The 19331-nt window shown below is 39.9% G+C and overlaps 1 protein-coding gene across 4 annotated transcripts; it reads left to right on the top strand.

The window, feature by feature from the left end:
- Positions 1-745: 745 nt before the first annotated feature.
- On the top strand, positions 746-18537 carry MTFR2 (mitochondrial fission regulator 2). 4 transcript variants are annotated; one of them, XM_086317997.1, is made up of 8 exons: positions 746-1265; positions 2292-2404; positions 9893-9997; positions 10467-10579; positions 11838-12067; positions 13485-13839; positions 16483-16670; positions 17647-18537. In XM_086317997.1, exons 2-7 carry the CDS (start codon positions 2294-2296, stop codon positions 16667-16669), a joined length of 1101 nt encoding a protein of 366 aa, XP_086174123.1. In that variant the 5' UTR covers positions 746-1265; positions 2292-2293; the 3' UTR covers position 16670; positions 17647-18537. The 4 variants fall into 4 exon arrangements, with proteins under 4 accessions (XP_086174123.1, XP_086174127.1, XP_086174124.1 ...); XM_086318001.1 differs by having other exon boundaries at positions 806-1265; positions 16483-16657; positions 17647-18533; XM_086317998.1 differs by having other exon boundaries at positions 840-1285.
- Positions 18538-19331: the final 794 nt, after the last annotated feature.

Genomic DNA, 19331 nt, shown 5'->3' with positions numbered 1-19331 from the left:
CTAAGAGTCGGACACGACTGAGCGACTTCACTTTCACTTTTCACGTTCATGCATTGGAGAAGGAAATGGCAACCAACTCCAGTGTTCTTGCCTGGAGAATCCCAGGGATGGGGGAGCCTGGTGGGCAGCCGTCCATGGGGTCGCACAGAGTCGGACACGACTGAAGTGACTTAGCAGCAGCTTAGCAGCAGTCCCTTAAACAGGGCTTCCCTGGTTGGCTCAGACGGTAAAGCGTCTGCCTTCAATGCGGGAGACCTGGGTTCGATCCCTGGGTCGGCAAGATCCCCTGGAGAAGGAAATGGCAACCCACACCAGTACTGGAATTGTCTGGAAAATTCCACGGATGGAGGAGCCTGGTAGGACACAGTCCATGGGATCGCAAAGAGTCGGACATGACTAAGCAACTTCACTGGTTCACTAGTCCCATAAACAACAGATGTTCGCTGAATGGACGAATGATTAAACAATAAAACGCGACACTCCACGACAGGCGTACTTGGGAGAGGGGTCCCACTTCGGGTCTGTATGTAGAGGACGATACACTTGCTCTGCGATGATCTGTACGGGGCACGAACTCGGGATCGTGAGCCTGAGCCAAAGGCCATAAAGACTCCACAACGCCAGGCTTCCTACGCAGGTATGTGACAGCGCTGGGGAAACCTAGAGACACGATCTGAGCATGCGTCGCCATGTTTATGTGATCTGCCACGCCCACTCGTTGGCTCTAAGCTTCCATTGGCTGCCCCGCTGAAGACCCGCCCTCTTGAAGGAAAAGGACATTCAGTGGGTCTAAATAACCTTCCGTAACCAATCACAAGCAGCGACCTAAAGGTTTGTCCAATGACATCGGGCTTTGGTCAAGGCCCGCGGAGTTTAATTTTCGTCCGAGGACGCGGAAGCAGCGTTTAGGTCTAAGCCGCAGGTTGAGTGTCGCACGGAAGGAGGGCCGAGTCTTCATCCCGGATACCCCGGCTGGGTGAGGGGCTTCAGGGACAATTCCGGGGCCAGTGGAAGTGTCGTTTCCGCCCGTGGCAGGCAAGCCGGGACGCGAGGGCGGGCACGTGTGGACCTCTAAGCGCTCCTGGATCAGGACGAGAGCACGCCTGGCCTCGTCCTCTGCGGATTCCGCCGCGAGGTTCCTTAATGACTGCAGCTTGAAGTTCCCGTGTTTGCCGGGAGGCTGGGCTTCGGAGGAAGGTGAACCAGGCGACGGTGATCACCGAGCGGGCGAGACCCCGAGGCGGCTTGGGGCCAAAGGGAGTGACGTAAGCCGGAGCTAGTCTCGGTCTGTTATTTAGTAGTTGGGTGACTAAGTCACGTCACCTATCCGGGCTTCATAATCCTTATCTTTAGAATGAGCGAGGAGGGATGGGTGGTACTCCAATATATCAGTAAGGAAGTGTTATCATTCCTTTTGTTTGGTCAAAGTCTCTAGTCGGCCATCTGCCTGCTCTCAAGGAAGGGCTGAACTCATCCTTGCTTAGTCTCAGCCGAAGCTTTCGGAGGGAGGCGAAGCTTTCGGCTTTCGCTATTGCAACTAACTTGAAGGCTTCCTGCTAAGTTTCCAGTCTATCCTTGACTGATATTTATTAACTAAGTGGTGCGTTGGTAAAGAATCCGCCTGCTGATGCAGGAGATGTGAGTTCGATCCCTGGGTTGGGAAGATCCCCTGAAGGACTCTATGGCAACCCACTCCAGTATTCTTACCTGGGAAATTCCATGGACAGAGGAGCCTGGTGGGCTACAATCCACGGGATCTCAAAGAGTTGGACAGGACTGAACAGCTGAGCACACTAGCACTGGGTCCCTTGCTGCTGCTAAGTCACTTCAGTCGTGTCTGAGTCTGTGCGACCCCATAGATGGCAGCCCACCAGGTTCTGGCGTCCCTGGGATTCTCCAGGCAAGAACACTGGAGTGGGTTGCCATTTCCTTCTCCAGTGCATGAAAGTGAAAAGTAAAAGTGAAGTCGCTCAGTCATGTCTGACTCTTTGCGACCCCATGGACTGAAGCCTACCAGGCTCCTCCGTCCATGGGAGGGTCAAAAAAAATCCTATGAATTTTTAATGCAACTTAACTGATAAACTGAAGGTTTTTTTTGGTTTGTTTTGTTTTGTTTTTTTAACCAGCCCTTCCCCATTCTCCCATTGCTCTTTGTCTCTCCTCACCTCAAAATAATGCTGGCCAGAGAGATTAGTTTAGTTGATGGTGTAATGTGTAACGAAGGCTTTTTTGTTTGTGTGTGCAGCAGTTATTTATCAAGAGTAATGTTTTCCTATTTTTTTCCCCTTAAGGTATGAAGAAACAATGTTTCTTTGAATTTGCTTCTGTATTTGCCTCATCAATGTCATTCATATTGAGTATCTTAAGAGAAATGCTGGAATATTTTGGTGTTCCCATAAACCAGGTAAATCGTTTTTAATGGATTTGAATGGACCTGTTGTATTTGGGGTCTTATTTTGGAAATGATTTATATGTCAACATTCAAGGCAAAATTGTTACTTCTGTATAAGGTATAACAAAGGCAAGTTTGCAGTAGTGTAGCTTTGATAATTTGAGTTAAAAAAAAGGATATGATTATTAGGAACCTATTTACTTGAAGGGTCAAAAGCTGATGAAAGATCGAAACCAAGCAAAAGATAGACATGACCCTCATAGATAAAATATTTTTAAAATTCTAGTGGTTTTATTTAAGGTAATTTATTTGAACCTGAAACTAACACAACATTGTCAATCAGTTATACTCCAGTATAAAATAAAAAGTTGAAAAAAAAAATGCTTGACATTTGTTATAGAATGATGAGTTTCATAGTTCAGCAAATTCAGGAGAGAGGTTGAGTTGGTGTCAGAATCATAAACAAATCAGATTTTGTCTACTTACTGAGTAGCTATGACATCTAAGATCTCAGACAATATGCACTGTTCTGTAGGTGATGCACGGTGGCAACACATCTTTCTTGTATTCATGATTCTTAAAATACAGTGTGAGACATGAGAAATATATACATACAGCTATAAAAGTACATATAAGACAGACACAAAAATAATAGAGGGGCATACAGAAAATGGGCAAGTTATTGCTATTTGGTATGGTGAATTAGAATAGTCAAGGATAAATAAAGGATTTTGAACAAAAGTAAGTTGAAGAATGATGGAGCCATTAATAAAAAATGGACAACTCAGTATGAGGAACTACTTTCTCCTAGGGAGATAAGTTAAATGTGTTGGAATATATAAATACAAATATCTTGCTGATAATTAGATACATGGTTCTGGGTGTAGGAAAGAAAAGAGATTCAGATTTGGCGTTTTCTATATTCATTTTTTATTTGACTTTGATGATAGAGGATGTCCATAATGAAGCATTTTGAATTTCAGAATTGAGGTTAAAAATAACAAAGACCGAGGGATAGTTGAAGATTTGCTTCAGTATTCTTGCCTTGAGAACCCCATGAACAGTATGAAAAGGCAAAATGATAGGATACTAAAAGAGGAACTCCCCAGGTCGATAGGTGCCCAATATGCTACTGGAGATCAGTGGAGAAATAACTCCAGAAAGAATGAAGGGATGGAGCCAAAGCAAAAACAATACCCAGTTGTGGATGTGACTGGTGCTAGAAGCAAGGTCTGATGCTATAAAGAGCAGTATTGCATAGGAACCTGGAATGTTAGGTCCATGAATCAAAGCAAATTGGAAGTGGTCAAACAGGAGATGGCAAGAGTGAACGTCGACATTCTAGGAATCAGCGAACTAAAATGGACTGGAATGGGTGAATTTAACTCAGATGACCATTATATCTACTACTGCAGGAAGGAATCCCTTAGAAGAAATGGAGTAGCCATCATGGTCAACAAGAGTCTGAAATGCAGTACTTGGATGCAATCTCAAAAACAACAGAATGATCTCTGTTCATTTCCAAGGCAAACCATTCAATATTACAGTAATCCAAGCCTATGCCCCAACCAGTAACGCTGAAGAAGCTGAAGTTGAATAGTTCTGTGAAGACCTACAAGACCTTTTAGAACTAACACCCAAAAAAGATGTCCTTTTCATTATAGGGGACTGGAATGCAAAAGTAGGAAGTCAAGAAACACCTGGGGTAACAGGCAAATTTGGCCTTGGAATACGGAATGAAGTAGGGCAAAGGCTAATAGAGTTTTGCCAAGAGAACGCACTGGTCAGAGCAAACACTCTCTTCCAATAACACAAGAGAAGACTCTACACATGGACATCACCAGATGGTCAACACCGAAATCAGATTGATTATATTCTTTGCAGCCAAAGATGGAGAAGCTCTATACAGTCAGCAAAAACAAGACTGGGAGCTGACTGTGGCTCAGATCATGAACCCTTATTGCCAAATTCAGACTTAAATTGAAGCAAGTAGGGAAAACCACTAGACCATTCAGGTATGACCTAAATCAAATCCCTTATGATTATACAGTGGAAGTGAGAAATAGATTTAAGGGCCTAGATCTGATAGATAGAGTGCCTGATGAACTATGGACACCGGTTCATCCCTGAACGATGGACAGTGTACAGGAGACAGGGATCAAGACCGTCCCCATGGAAAAGAATGCAAAAAAGCAAAATGGCTGTCTGAGGAGGCCTTACAAATAGCTGTGAAAAGAAGAGAAGCAAAAAGCAAAGGAGAAAAGGAAAGATAAAGCATCTGAATGCAGAGTTCCAAAGAATAGCAAGGAGAGATAAGAAAGCCTTCCTCAGCAATCAGTGCAAAGGAATAGAGGAAAACCACAGAATGGGAAAGACTAGAGATCTCTTCAAGAAAATCAGAGATACCAATGGAACATTTCATGCAAAGACGGGCTTCATAAGGACAGAAATGGTATGGACCTAACAGAAGCAGAAGATATTAAGAAGAGGTGGCAAGAATACACAGAACTGTACAAAAAAGATCTTCACGAGCAAGATAATCACGATGGTGTGATCACTCACCTAGAGCCAGACATCCTGGAATGTGAAGTCAAGTGGGCCTTAGAAAGCAACACTATAAACAAAGCTGGTGGAGGTGATGGAATTCCAATTGAGCTATTCCAAATCCTGAAAGATGATGCTGTGAAAGTGCTGCACTCAATATGCCAGCAACTTTGGAAACTCAGCAGTGGCCACAGGACTGGAAAAGGTCAGTTTTCATTCCAATCCCAAAGAAAGACAATGCCAAAGAATGCTCAAACTACCACACAATTGCACTCATCTCACACACCAGTCAAGTAATGCTCAAAATTCTCGAAGCCAGGCTTCAGCAGTACATGAACGGTGAACTTCCAGATGTTCAAGCTGGTTTTAGAAAAGGCAGAGGAACCAGAGATCAAATTGCCAACATCCGCTGCATCACTGAAAAAGCAAGAGAGTTCCAGAAAAACATCTATTTCTGCTTTATTGACTATGCCAAAGCCTTTGACTGTGTGGATCACAATAAACTGTGGACAATTCTGAAAGAGATGGGAATACCAGACCACCTGACCTGCCTATTGAGAAACCTGTATGCAGGTCAGGAAGCAACAGTTAGAACTGGACATGGAACAACAGACTGGTTCCAAATAGGAAAAGGAGTACGTTAAGGCTGTATATTGTCACCCTGCTTATTTAACTTCTATGCAGAGTACATCATGAGAAATGCTGGGCTGGAGGAAGCAGAAGCTGGAATCAAGATTGCTGGGAGAAATATCAATAACCTCAGATATGCAGATGACACCACCCTTATGGCAGAGAGTGAAGAGGAACTCAAAAGCCTCTTGATGAAAGTGAAAGTGGAGAGTGAAAAAGGTTGGCTTAAAGCTCAGCATTCAGAAAACGAAGATCATGGCATCCAGTCCCACCACTTCATGGGAAATAGATGGGGAAACAGTGGAAACAGTGTCAGACTTTATTTTTCTGGGCTCCAAAATCACTGCAGATGGTGATTGCAGCCATGAAATTAAAAGACGCTTACTCCTTGGAAGGAAAGTTATGACTAACCTAGATAGCATATTAAAAAGCAGAGACATTACTTTGTCTCAAAGGTCCATCTAGTCAAGGCTATGGGTTTTCCAGTGGTCATGTGTGGATGTGAGAGTTGGACTATAAAGAAAGCTGAGTGCCGAAGAATTGATGCTTTTGAACTGTGGTGTTGGAGAAGACTCTTGAGAGTCCCTTGGACTGCAAGGAGATCCAACCAGTCCATCCTAAAGGAAATCAGTGAGTGTTCATTGGAAGTACTGATGTTGAAGCTGAAACTCCCAATACTTTGGCCACTTGATGCGAAGAGCTGACTCATTTGAAAAGACCCTGATGCTGGGAAAGATCGAGGGCAGGAGGAGAAGGGGACGACGGAGGATGAGATAGTTGGATGGCGTCACCAACACAATGGACATGGGTTTGGGTGGACTCCAGGAGTTGGTGATGGACAGGGAGGCCTGGCGTGCTGCAATTCATGGGATCGCAAAGAGTCGGACACGACTGAGAGACGAACTGAACTGAACATATCTTTGAAACAACTTGAAAATCCCTACTTAGGAAAGTTAGTGAAGTCAGTAGGAGGGTGCCAGAGCAGAAATAGAAGAGGAGGTGAAATCATAAGAGTGGTCAAGATAGTTAGTGGCAATGACGGAATGAGAGAGAAGGACAGAAGTTTGGCAGAATGGGAATTGCAGAGCAAGACATTCACATTAACCAAGAGTTACGTGACTGTGTGTGACAGTAGTGGCCATCACTGTAGTGGAGCCTCTAGGCCTGTGGTTCTTAGCAAGGGTGCACCTGTGAGTGATCTGCAGAACCACAGAGATAATTATGTTAATTAAGTCGGGCATCTTTAGCATAGGCTGTGCTGATCAGTGTGAATGTCACTTTTAAATACTTGAAATGTCTAAGTTGAGATCTGTTATAGGTATAAAATATACAATGGATTTTGAAGATTTAGTCTGAAAAAAATATTATAAAGATATTATTTTTTAAAAATATTGATTTCACTTTGACATAATATGCATATACAAATTAAATACATTAAGCAAATTAATTTCACTTGTCTCTTTCTACTCTTCAAATGTAGCTACTAGAAAGTTGTATCAGATCAGATCAGTCGCTCAGTCGTGTCCGACTCTTTGCAACCCATGAATCACAGCACGCCAGGCCTCCCTGTCCATCACCAACTCCTGGAGTTCACTCAGACTCACGTCCATCGAGTCAGTGATGCCATCCAGCCATCTCATCCTCTGTCGTCCCCTTCTCCTCCTGCCCCCAATCCCTCCCAGCATCAGAGTCTTTTCCAATGAGTCAACATTTCGCATGAGGTGGCCAAAGTACTGGAGTTTCAGCTTTAGCATCATTCCTTCCAAAGAAATCCCAGGGCTGATCTCCTTCAGAATGGACTGGTTGGATCTCCTTGCAGTCCAAGGGACTCTCAAGAGTCTTCTCCAACACCACAGTTCAAAACCATCAATTCTTTGGTGCTCAGCCTTCTTCACAGTCCAACTCTCACATCCATACATGACCACAGGAAAAACCATAGCCTTGACTAGACGAACCTTTGTTGACAAAGTAATGTCTCTGCTTTTGAATATGCTATCTAGGTTGGTCATAACTTTCCTTCCAAGGAGTAAGCGTCTTTTAACTTCATGGCTGCAGTGACCATCTGCAGTGATTTTGGAGCCCAGAAAAATAAAGTCTGACACTGTTTCCACTGTTTCCCCATCTATTTCCCATGAAGTGATGGGACCGGATGCCATGATCTTCATTTTCTGAATGTTGAGCTTTAAGCCAACTTTTTCACTCTCCACTTTCACTTTCATCAAGAGGCTTTTTAGTTCCTCTGCACTTTCTGCCATAAGGGTGGTGTCATCTGCATATCTGAGGTGATTGATATTTCTCCCGGCAATCTTGATTCCAGCTTGTGCTTCTTCCAGCCCAGCGTTTCTCATGATGTACTCTGCATAGAAGTTAAATAAGCAGGGTGACAGTATATAGCCTTTACGTACTTCTTTTCCTATTTGGAACCAGTCTGTTGTTCCATGTCCAGTTCTAACTGTTGCTTCCTGACCTGCATACACATTTCTCAAGAGGCAGATCAGGTGTTCTGGTATTCCCATCTCTTTCAGGGTTTTCCACAGTTTATTGTGATCCACACAGTCAAAGGCTTTGGCATAGTCAATAAAGCAGAAATAGATGTTTTTCTGGAACTCTCTTGCTTTTTCCATGATCCAGCGGATGTTGGCAATTTGATCTCTGGTTCCTCTGCCTTTTCTAAAACCAGCTTGAACATCAGGAAGTTCACGGTTCACATATTGCTGAAGCCTGGCTTGGAGAATTTTGAGCATTACTTGACTGGTGTGTGAGATGAGTGCAATTGTGTGGTAGTTTGAGCATTCCTTGGCATTGCCTTTCTTTGGGATTGGAATGAAAACTGACCTTTTCCAGTCCTTGGCCACTGCTGAGTTTTCCAAATTTGCTGGCATATTGAGTGCAGCACTTTCATAGCATCATCTTTCAGGATTTGGAATAGCTCAACTGGAATTCCATCACCTCCACTAGCTTTGTTCGTAGTGATGCTTTCTAAGGCCCACTTGACTTCACATTCCAGGATGTCTGGCTCTAGGTCAGTGATCACACCATTGTGATTATCTGGGTCGTGAAGATCTTTTTTGTACAGTTCTTCTGTGTATTCTTGCCACCTCTTCTTAATATCTTCTGCTTCTGTTAGGTCCATACCATTTCTGTCCTTATGAAGCCCGTCTTTGCATGAAATGTTCCATTGGTATCTCTGATTTTCTTGAAGAGATCTCTAGTCTTTCCCATTCTGTTGTTTTCCTCTATTTCTTTGCATTGATTGCTGAAGAAGGCTTTCTTATCTCTTCTTGCTATTTTTGGAACTCTGCATTCAGATGTTTATATCTTTCCTTTTCTCCTTTGCTTTTCACTTCTCTTCTTTTCACAGCTATTTGTAAGCCCTCCACAGATAGCCATTTTGCTTTTTTGCATTTCTTTTCCATGTTTTGGATATTATCCAGTTGTTGGTTGCAAATGTTTTCCTCCACTCTGTAGGTTGTCTTTTTGTTTTGTTTATGATTTTCATGTGGTGCAAAAGCTTCTGAGTTTGATTAGATCCCGTTTGTTTGTTTTTGCTTTTATTTCTTTTGCCTTAGGAGACCAATCTGAGAAAATATTGCTAAAATTTATGTCTGAGAGTGTTTTGCCTATGTTCTGTTCTAAGAGTTTTATGGTATCATATCTTATGTTTAGGTCTTTAAATCATTTTGAGTTTATTGTTATGCATGTTGTAAGGGAGTGTTCTAATTTCACTGATTTGCATGTAGCTGTGCATCTTTCCAACATCACTTGCTGAAGAGACTGTCTTTTCTCCATTGTATATTCTTGCTTCCCATATCATAGATTAATTGATCGTGCATGGGTGGGTTTATTTCTGGTCTCTCTGTTCTGTTATTTTGATCTACATGTCTGTTTTTGTGCCAATACCACAATAAGTAAAGCATTCTTAAATTGTTTAGGGCATGATTCATTTATTCACCTCTTTAAAGGAAATTACATGAGTATACTTTGTATTACTTCATTGCTTGAGAAATTGACATTGTCAATTTTTAATAAAGTTCCCCAGGGTATTTGGTCATTATCAGAAATAAAAAGAAATGAATTTGTGGTGCTTTCTCAAAAGATCTTCCTGCAATATGCTTATGTTAACTGCCTCCCTCAGCTGCACTCCCCTGTACCCCTCGTTTTTAAAAAATACATGTGAATAGTTTGATTCTTTGAAGAAAATAAAAGCATGCTATTCTATATTTTAAAAAAAATGCTATTCTATCTTTAACATTTGTTCTTTTCATAAACAATGTAAACATGCTCAACACAGTACTACTTTTTAAATAATGATTTATGTTTAAATAGGTTTTACACATTTGGGAAAATAAAGACTATGGATCAGCTCGGAGTATTGTTCGTATCGTTGGGAAACTTCTTCCTTTAGAACCTTGTCCCAGGCCTAATTTTGAGGTAAGTCAGTCAACATGTATTATTTAAGTACCATGTATAAAAATTTCTATAGGGAAATAGGGACATAGACTGGAATAGAAGAAGAAATGTTTCCTGCAAACCAAACACCTGTAGCTTATCCTGGAAACAAGTAATTTCATTTGTGTTTTTGTCTTTATTACTTTATTACTTTAATTATATCCAAAGATTGCCAGATGTGAAGAAACCCCTGAGTCGTTTCTTTGATTCTTTTAGTCAGTGTTTTATGTTGGATGGCATTCCTAGGGGAGAGAATAGTGCCATATGCATAGACTTGAGAACTATGTTTTCCTGAGTCCTTTTTCTTGCTAACAGGTGTATGTTTTTCTCTTGCATATGCTTTCTCCTTTCACACTTGTGGATTTTTAACTTGTGTAAGCAGTTTCTACAGGCATGTGTCTCCCCCTGACTGCCCGCAGAGCTCTGACTTTCTTTCCCCTTTTCCCTTTAGCTGGTTCCGCTCTTGAACTCTGTGGACCCGGCTAACTGTGGCTCTGTAGTTCCGTCTTTTGCTGACGTTTGGTGTGTGGCAAATGATGAAGAAGCCAGTTATCTCAGATTTCGGTAATTTTTCTACATATCTTGGAAAAGTGGGGTGTGGGCTACAATCTGAATTCTTGCCTGTGTTGAAGTGTGTTCAGACTAAGTGAGCCTTTTCATTTATTTTGTCTAGCTCTATAGTACACTGAGTCCTACTAATGTCTTCATGATAAGGATGACTGGTGTTTTTTCTCATTTTTGGCTTGTTTTTCTTAACGCACATTTAAACCCAACCCAGGCCTGCAAAGGAATGATATTAAAAGGATTTGAAGATTACCACGTTCATTTTTAGGAGAAAGCTCTTTCCTGTATACTAAATACTGAATCTGTTTTTCTTGTTTTTAATTATTTATTTCTGGCTGCTCCAGGCCTTTGTTGCTATATGTGGGTTTCTCTAGTTGTGGAGAGTGGGGCCTACTCAAGTTGTAGTGCAGGGGCTTCTAACTGTGGTAGCCTCTTGCTGCAGAGCGTGGGCTCTGTAAATTGCATCTTGTGGGCTCTAGAGCGCAGGCTCCGTAGTTGTGGTGCGCAGTCTTATTTGCCCCTCGGCAAGGGGAGTCTTCCTGACAGGGATCACACTTGTGTTCCCTGCATTGGCAGGCGAATTCTTAACCACTGGACCACCAGGACATCCAATACTAGATCTATTTTGTTTTATATATTTAACCAAAATTTATACAGTGTTTACTGTGTACCAGGCAATGATGTTAAATATATTTCATCATTTGGATGTTTTACTGCTTGGGAATACTAACTTAGGAGTTAGTGTATTCAGATACAGGCTGTAAGTACAATAAAGGTCAATTATTCAAAATTTCTGCTTAAATTTATTCTATGTAAAGCTGGTTTATAAATTTTCAAAAAATTAGAGTACTTACCCCAGTATAACATGGAATCCTTTCAAGCCTTATATTCCAAATATGTAGAATTTCTAAGTAGATTAACTTTATTTCTAAATAAATCCATTTGTACGGTTTGACATTAATAGAACAGTTATAGGATAATTATTTTTGGTTTATAGTTTGAAAGCCAGATGCATCCCTTTCTTCACTGATCACTTCTGGTCACCTGCTAAAGGCAGCGTTCTGTTCTGGGGATTGAGGATACAAAGTTGTGTAAGATACTGCTTGTCCTCAGTGAGTCTACAGACAGTTGTAGAGTAAAGAGAGCTATTCTGATTTTGTTTTGGTGTTTTTGTTCTTTGACTGAAAGAAATTATTTCTCTTAGAAAATTTTCCCTCCCCCATCTCTCTATCCGTTTTTTCCTTCATTCCACCCATAGTACATGGAAAAATGAAGAAGAGGAGAAAATTGCATCTTTTCATCCTTTGCAACTATTTGAAGGTCCATTGACACCTGCTGTAAGGCATAACAAACCAAGAAAAAATGATTGGCCTGAAAGTGAAACTGCAATTAAAAAGATAACTGCCCTTGAAGATGAGCTAGCTTTTCTTCGCTCTCAGATTGCTGCAATTGTGGGACGGCAAGAACTGGGAAACAGTACAAAAGCTGGTAAGTAACACTGGGTTTTTGTTTTGGTTGGATGATACTTCTCTAGTATTTTAAGTCAGTGCAGTTCTAAGTAAGAAAAGAATGTTTGCTGCTAATGTATCTTCTGAATGACATGGAATGTGAAAGGATGTTGCGTGTGTGTGTGTATAACTGCTGATGTTTGTTAAGAATAAATTAAGATGCATTTGTAGTGACCAGAATGGCTTTGGTTTAAAGAAGAGCTAGCTATGCTGCCAAAGGTTGTAGTTTTATATTCAAAAGCCTATTTTCTAAGTACAGTTGTCCCTCAGCATTTTGGTTCTAGGACCCCTGTGGCCACCAAAATCCAAGGATACTTATGTCCCTTAAATAAGATGGCATATTTGTATATAATCTGTCACATCCTCCATCTTTCTGTATACTTTAAATCATTTCTCATTACTTATAATATCTAATAAAATGCAAATTATTGTAAATACAATAGAATTGCTATGTAAACTGTTGTTAGGGTGTGGAAGATCAAATTTGGCTTTTTGAAACTATCCTGGAATTTAAAAAAAAAATATTTTCAATCAGCAGTTTTTTGAATCTGCAGATGTAGAGGATATGGGTGAGGATATGGATACAGTCTTTCTAAGTCTTTAGAAAAGCATTGGAAATTTATAGGTTTGAGGTTCATATATTTGTCGTTTGAAGTTATGGCTGCTATACTTCCATCAAATCTAGGTGAATACTGTTTTCTAGATAATTCTCTCTAAAATTTTTAGAGATGTGAGTTGCTTTAAATAAAATATACATACACACACTGTATCTATATGTATGTAGAAACACCTATATAAACACATATATGTTTGTTTATAACCCATACTTTTATAGTATTATATATTTATAATTTATATGAAATATTATATAGAATATGTTACTATAGAATTAAAAATGAGATTATATATACACTTTTTAAAAAGTAGTCATGTTACGTATGATTTTAGGAGCAAATCTGTTGTGAAAAATTTAAGTATTTGGTACCCATCTTAGGCTCTTGCCTAGAAAATATGTGTCTGGGTGTTTCTACAGTGTCCTTATAGAGTGAATATATCAGTTCGTGTGTTTCTAGCCACAAGCTGTTGATTGTGTTTTAGCTTTTGTAAACTGAAAATGAAATTTAGATTGTAACTGAAAACATTTTTTATTTTCTCTTTGAAATGCATTCTCTCCCTTCCCCCTACACAGAGAATCCTAATTGGATTAAAAAGAAATTTACTATTTGCTTGACTCTTCCAAAAATTGCTAAGCAGATAAGGTTGATTCTCCTTCTTGGCCACTGTGTCATTGTTATGATAGCATTACAGAAATTGTTCCTATTTTGATTCTAATTAGTGTTACATGTCATGTCGGAGACAGTTTTGTGTGATTTTTCAACAGACTAAATTTTCTCTAGGTTTCCTGGACTTGAATGGCAGGCCTAGTGGTTTTGGACAAAAGCCATCATCAGGGGCTACTCAACTCAATGTCAAACAAGATTCGTTTTCAAGTTCAGTGCGTCCCTCTTCTCCTCCTCCACCACCGCCTCCTCAGATTTCTTCTGTACAGCCTCCATGTTCTCCTCTCATGAAAATAGCATCTAATAGTATTTGTGCATCAGATAATTCAACAACTGAAGTGAAACAACAGCACCCAGATGCTGGGAAGACCAATTATAGTCATCACTCAAAAAACCAGAAAAATGAAGCTGTTCCAAACATGTTGGATGTTCTAAAGGATATGAATAAGGTTAAACTACGTGCTATTGAAAGGTATGTTGTCATAATTTGCAAAATGAACCAAAATTTTATCAGTGGTGTTTAAAGAAATTATTTTATCAAAGTAAACATATATAAGTCTTCTCTTTGATTCTTCTTCACCCCAAACATGGCTCCTAGAGAGAATCATTTTCAAATTTTTGTGACTCTTCTAGTGTCTTATCTTCATATTTTTGAAACATTGTACTTTTGCTATTTTTTGATATTTTAGTTATATTTACTGGAATTGTTAAAAATCTGAAATACATTCTCTTAGACATTCTACCTCCTAACACACATGCACACATACACTTCTTATTACATCTTCCAATATGGTTAAGTCACAGTCTTAAATACATGTTCAGAATTTATATCCTTATTATAATAATAAACATTCACAGGAAAGCTATTTCATATGCTACAATTACATTTTATTTGTTAACTAATTTTATTTTTTATTGCAGTTAACTATTGCCTCTTTGAATTCCCCTCAACCCCTGGAAATCCCCTCTTGGAGCCTTCTGCCCTTCGCTAATCTTACTTGTTGCTCTAAACCTGCTACATTGTTATCCTAAGGATTTCCTTTGTCATCATAGGCATTCTGTTTGCCCAGTGTTGCATCGCCCACTTCCTGGGTGTTCCCTCTTCTGTAGCTTCCTGAGGAATGCATAAAAGCTAAATTATTTTAAGACCTTACATATCTGAAACTTTTTTTTTTTAATTCCTATACTTACTTGCTAGTTTGGCTGGATATATAATTAGCAGAAAATCATTTTTCCTCAGAATTTTGAAGACATTATTTCATCGGTTTCTAGCTTTCAGTGTTCCTGTTGCAAGGTTAATGTCATTTTAATTCCTGATACTGTGTATGAAACTTGTTTCCCTTATTCTTGAAACATTTGAGATCTTCTTTTTGATCCTAATCTTCTCAAAATTCATGATGATGAGCCCTGGAGTGTTCTTTTAAAATTTCTCATGCTGATCACTTACGGACTCAATCAGTTGTCCTTTATTTTTGAAAATTTCTTGTAATATTTTTCTGATACGTCTCCTATTTTTTCCCTCCGTTCTTGAAGCTCCTATTAGAAGTTCGAATGCCAGAATTATTTGTCTTATCTTCATATCTTTCCTCTACTGATTTCTTTCTATTTTTTATTGTACTTTTAAAGAAAGTCCTTTTCAATTCTTCTATGTGTTTTTCCTGTTATCATTTTTTGAGGGGGGAGGCCACACTCAAATCTATGTACCCTCAATGGTCCCCACTGCCACCTTTCATTGTAAGCCACCATTTTATATAATTTCGACTTTGGCAGTGACCTCTTAACTGGTCACTCTCTTTTCATTCTTGCCTCCTTGTCTGTTCTCCATATGTGAATAATAACCAGAGTGATCTTTAACAATTGAAGTCAGATCATGCCATTCGCCTGCTGAAAATCCTTTGGTGGTTTTCACTGTGCTTAGAATGAAATCTTGACACCTTGCTGTGGCCTGGATTCAGCCCTCGTGTCTCTGACGTCCCATCCCACTTCCCATCTTACTTCACTGCACTCCAGTTGTACCTGTTTTCCCTTTCTGACAGATGCCAGCCTCCTTTCTGATGCATCCGTTGGATGTTTACAATAAAACTGACTGCTTGTCATTTCCTTAAGAAGAATGGCAAATCCTTTAAGAGACTTATCCTCATCATCTCATCAAAAGCGCTTTATCCTAGCTACTATCACATTTCCCTCTTTTATTTATTTATTTTGTATTTAAAAAAATACTTATTTGGCTGTGCTGAGTCTTAGTTGCAGCATGCGAACTCTTAGTTGTGGCAGTGGGATCTAGTTCCCTGACTGGGGCTCAAACCTGGGGCCCCTGCATTGGGAGCGGGGAGTCTCAGCTACTGGACCACCAGGGAAGTCCCTCCCTCTTTTATTTTATTCACAGCACTAATTGCTGCCCCAGATGTTCTTGCTTACTTGTTCACTGATGAACTCCTGCCCCTAGAGTGTTCCACGGGAGCAGGATTACCTCTCTACCCCCAAAGTGTAAAAATGGAGCCTGGCGAAAGAGTCAGCATTCAGACTGAGTGAGTGAACAAAGAGCCTGATGTTTTTCTTTTCATGAACTCCATAGTCCTTTTAAAAGTTATTAAATATTTAAACTTTTCTACCCACTGGAGAATTAGAAAATAAAAAAACGAAGATGATATTTGATAAATCCCAGGTTATAATGGATTGTGGTAGAGCCCCATATGGTTTCTCAGCTGTCTGATTCCTAATCCATTGCACCCTTATATTTGTTATCCTAAGGCAAAACATTCCAATCTTTTGAAGACGAAGTAGATTATATTATGCTTCTATTTCTGCTATATAATGCTTAGATTTTTGCTGTGCTTGTCAAGGCTTATGTGCTCAGTTGCTTCAGTTGTGTCCAACTGTTTGTGACCCCATGGACTGGGACCTGCTGGCCTCCTCTGTCCACAAGATTCTCCAGAATTCAATCGGAGTAGGTTGCCAGGCCCTCCCCAGGGAATCTTCCTGACCCAGGGATCGAACCTGTGTCTCTTACATCTCCTGCACAGGCAAGCGGGTTCTTTACCACTAGTGCCACCTGGGAAGCTCTTCAATAAGGAACTTAATACACAAAGTTTTAAGTTATTCCATTTTTTTAAAGGTCCCCTGGAGGCAGACCCATTCATAAAAGGAAAAGAGAAGACTCACCTTGGGATCCAGTGTCTCTAATATCCCATGCACTTAAGCAGAAATTTGCATTCCAAGAAGAAGATTCCTTTGAGAAAGAAGATAATTGTTGGGAGTCTTCTCCATTTTCTAGTCCAGAAACTTCAAGGGTGCGCTTATAATGTAAGGTTAAATTTTCAGTTTTTCTCATGCATATTGTTCATGATGTATCTTTACCTTCAAATTCTCTTGAAGTAATTATGTGGACTGGGCCATAAAATTGTTTGTTGATACTGTGTGCTGCTAATGTTCTGGTTTTTGTACTGACTTTCACTTACATGCTCATTTTAGCTTTTAGCATACTATGGCATTTTTTGAGATAAAACATTTGATTTGAAAAATACTTGTACATAAGTTTCTAATGGTTTCTCCTGAACACATGCTAACTTGACATTGCTGTCTGTCACTGTCGCCGCCCAGTATGAACCGGGCATCTGTAACTTTGAGAGGAGCAGAGAGGAGTGATGTAATAGATTCAACCTAACCATATTTAAATGGGAATACTCCCAGTATTTTTCCTCGTCACATGTAAAGACTGGATTATTTAGATAAATAGAATATTTATAATTGTGCTTAACAAAGCAAATGAGCTTATAATTATCTTTGATGACCTTGCTCCCTGGACACTTAAAAAAATTCACAGTATATTTCAACTCTTAACTCTGAAGATTGCTCCTTATTTGAAGCCTCTTTGCATTACTTCAGATATAATCCTAATTTGGGGGCTGGTTTCCCATCTCATAGTTTAGTTGAGAATTAAAGAAGATTAAGCCGTGGGAACAAGGGGAGAGAGAAAGAGGGACAGAGTCTAAAGTCCGGTGGGTGGCACTGGAGTGGCTAAGGAGGAGGGGTGGAGGCTAAAAAGCAGATGACAACTCGCAGAGCAAAGCAGAGCAGAGGAGAATTGTTCTACTCTGTCAGTTCCGGCAGAACTGAGGTCTCACTTTCTGTGACCCCAGCCCTGAGCACCCTGCCTGACACATAGCCCGCTCTCAAACAACTACTTACTATTGAATGAATTAAGCCTCATCGCGTCATTTGGTATGCTATTCTGTTTTTTTACATCAGAATAATGTATTAAACATTTGCTTTATTTCAGTTTGGACACCGTATCTTAAGTCAGAAGTATGTTGAACTAAAAGAAGAACCAACAAACCCAGCAGGTGTAGACCAAGCCATGAGCAATAGGGGCTGTGTCTACACCTAGAAGGCAGGACTGCAGAAGTGTACCTACATGCCTCCCCTGCATGTGAAAGGATCGCGTCTCCTGTTAATGAATTTAAATGTAGTCCATATGCTGGGGTATGTTAGTGCAGACGTCTGAAGGATCTTGACCTATGTCTGGTTTTATAAGATCCAAGAGTTAACGGGCTACTGATGATAGTCAGGTGTATGGATCTTTTTCATTTTTTCCCCACATATGTTAAGTTTATTAAAGCTGAATAAATACTTTGAATGATTTTCCTAAGAGCTAAATAGTAAAGGATTTAACGTTTCTCATTTGAGAATGGTAAGATCTCATTATAAGGTAACGGAAACCATTTAGTGGATTAAGAAAGCAGTGTAAACTAAGTCTGTATTGTACTGCACAGCCAATGATAGTACATTTGAGTTTTTAAAAAAGATTTCTTAAATCAGTTATGACTTGCTTATTTAAGCGTCTTTGGCTCTTTTAAAGATTGGTAGTGATATGGTTTACCTGGCCTCCAGCAACTTGGAGATTTTCAAAAAATATAAAATTATAATTTTTTCACCAAGAGAGTCATACTTTGAATCATAGATTGAACCCCCTAAAAAACTTGAGGTGATAAAGAATTATTCTTAGAAGCTGATTTTGACTGTTAAATGCTTGATTGTAGAAGTATTTAAAGAATCTTCTTGATAAGTTTTGCCCTCACTTGCTATGTAAATATGTACACCTGTCATTTTATTTCCTTTGTTCTTTATTATGCTCTGTTCCTTTGTAAATAAACACACCTTTTTGAACTTGTTTGTGTTTTATAGCACTTTAAATTCATGTTTTCTTCTCACTACATTTAGAAACTCTAAACTTTTGGGGGGAAAGAGAGTTGTGTACTTAGTTTCTTGGTCAGTATGAAGAAACACAAGTTTGGAATAGGTGTTTTTTTCCTCTGCCATTACAGTAATGTGTGTAGGAATTTCCATGTTTCCCTAGAAATGGAGCTTAGGTTCCATTTGGATGGACTCAGCACCCACCCATTTTGGAAGCTCTCTCCTTTTGAAAAAGCCCAGTTTGCTTACCGTTTTCATGTTATGGTGATCAAGAGTTGGCTGCCTGGTTATCTCCATTTCCGACCCCTTTCACCCGACACCTTCCAGTTAGGCCTGGCTATGCCACATTCATCTTATGACCACAAGGAATAGGCTTTGAGTCACAGAAATGTGAACCCTGACATCACCGAGCTGTTGAACTAACACCAGCAAAAGCCATCTCCAGACTTCTTATTACATGAGAAAGATTAAAAAATATGCTGAGTGGGTTTTCTGTTATTTGCAGCCAAAAGCATTCGTAGTGATACAGCAAGTACACCAGTGTGCTTTCATACCTGCCTGTTATTCCCTCTCTGTAGTCTGACACTTCTCAGGAGTTTGTTCATGCTGTTGTCCCCGCCCCTCCTAGACATTGTCCCCATTCTGCCTCTTCTCATCTTGTACTTGGAATTAGAGTCCCTCTTCCTCTGAAATAACTAGTTTTTATCCCGTAGGGCAGTTTTGCATTGTGGGAACATTTTGAAGATACTATTTTCTGCCAAGTGAGATCTA

Source organism: Bos grunniens, chromosome 9, assembly GCF_055505025.1.
Source record: "Bos grunniens cultivar Pamir isolate PY7600 chromosome 9, Bosgru_T2T1.0, whole genome shotgun sequence".
Lineage (NCBI taxonomy): Eukaryota > Metazoa > Chordata > Mammalia > Artiodactyla > Bovidae > Bos > Bos grunniens.
This window is presented reverse-complemented; position numbering and strand designations above follow the sequence as displayed.

Excerpts from the sequence above, each read along its gene's own strand:
- MTFR2 (XM_086318001.1), top strand. The coding sequence starts at position 2,294 with ATGAAGAAACAATGTTTCTTTGAATTTGCTTCTGTATTTGCCTCATCA. Across the intron at positions 2,405-9,892 it reads TTGGTGTTCCCATAAACCAG|GTTTTACACATTTGGGAAAA; the intron begins GTAAATCGTTTT and ends ATGTTTAAATAG. Across the intron at positions 16,658-17,646 it reads CTAGTCCAGAAACTTCAAGG|TTTGGACACCGTATCTTAAG; the intron begins GTGCGCTTATAA and ends GCTTTATTTCAG.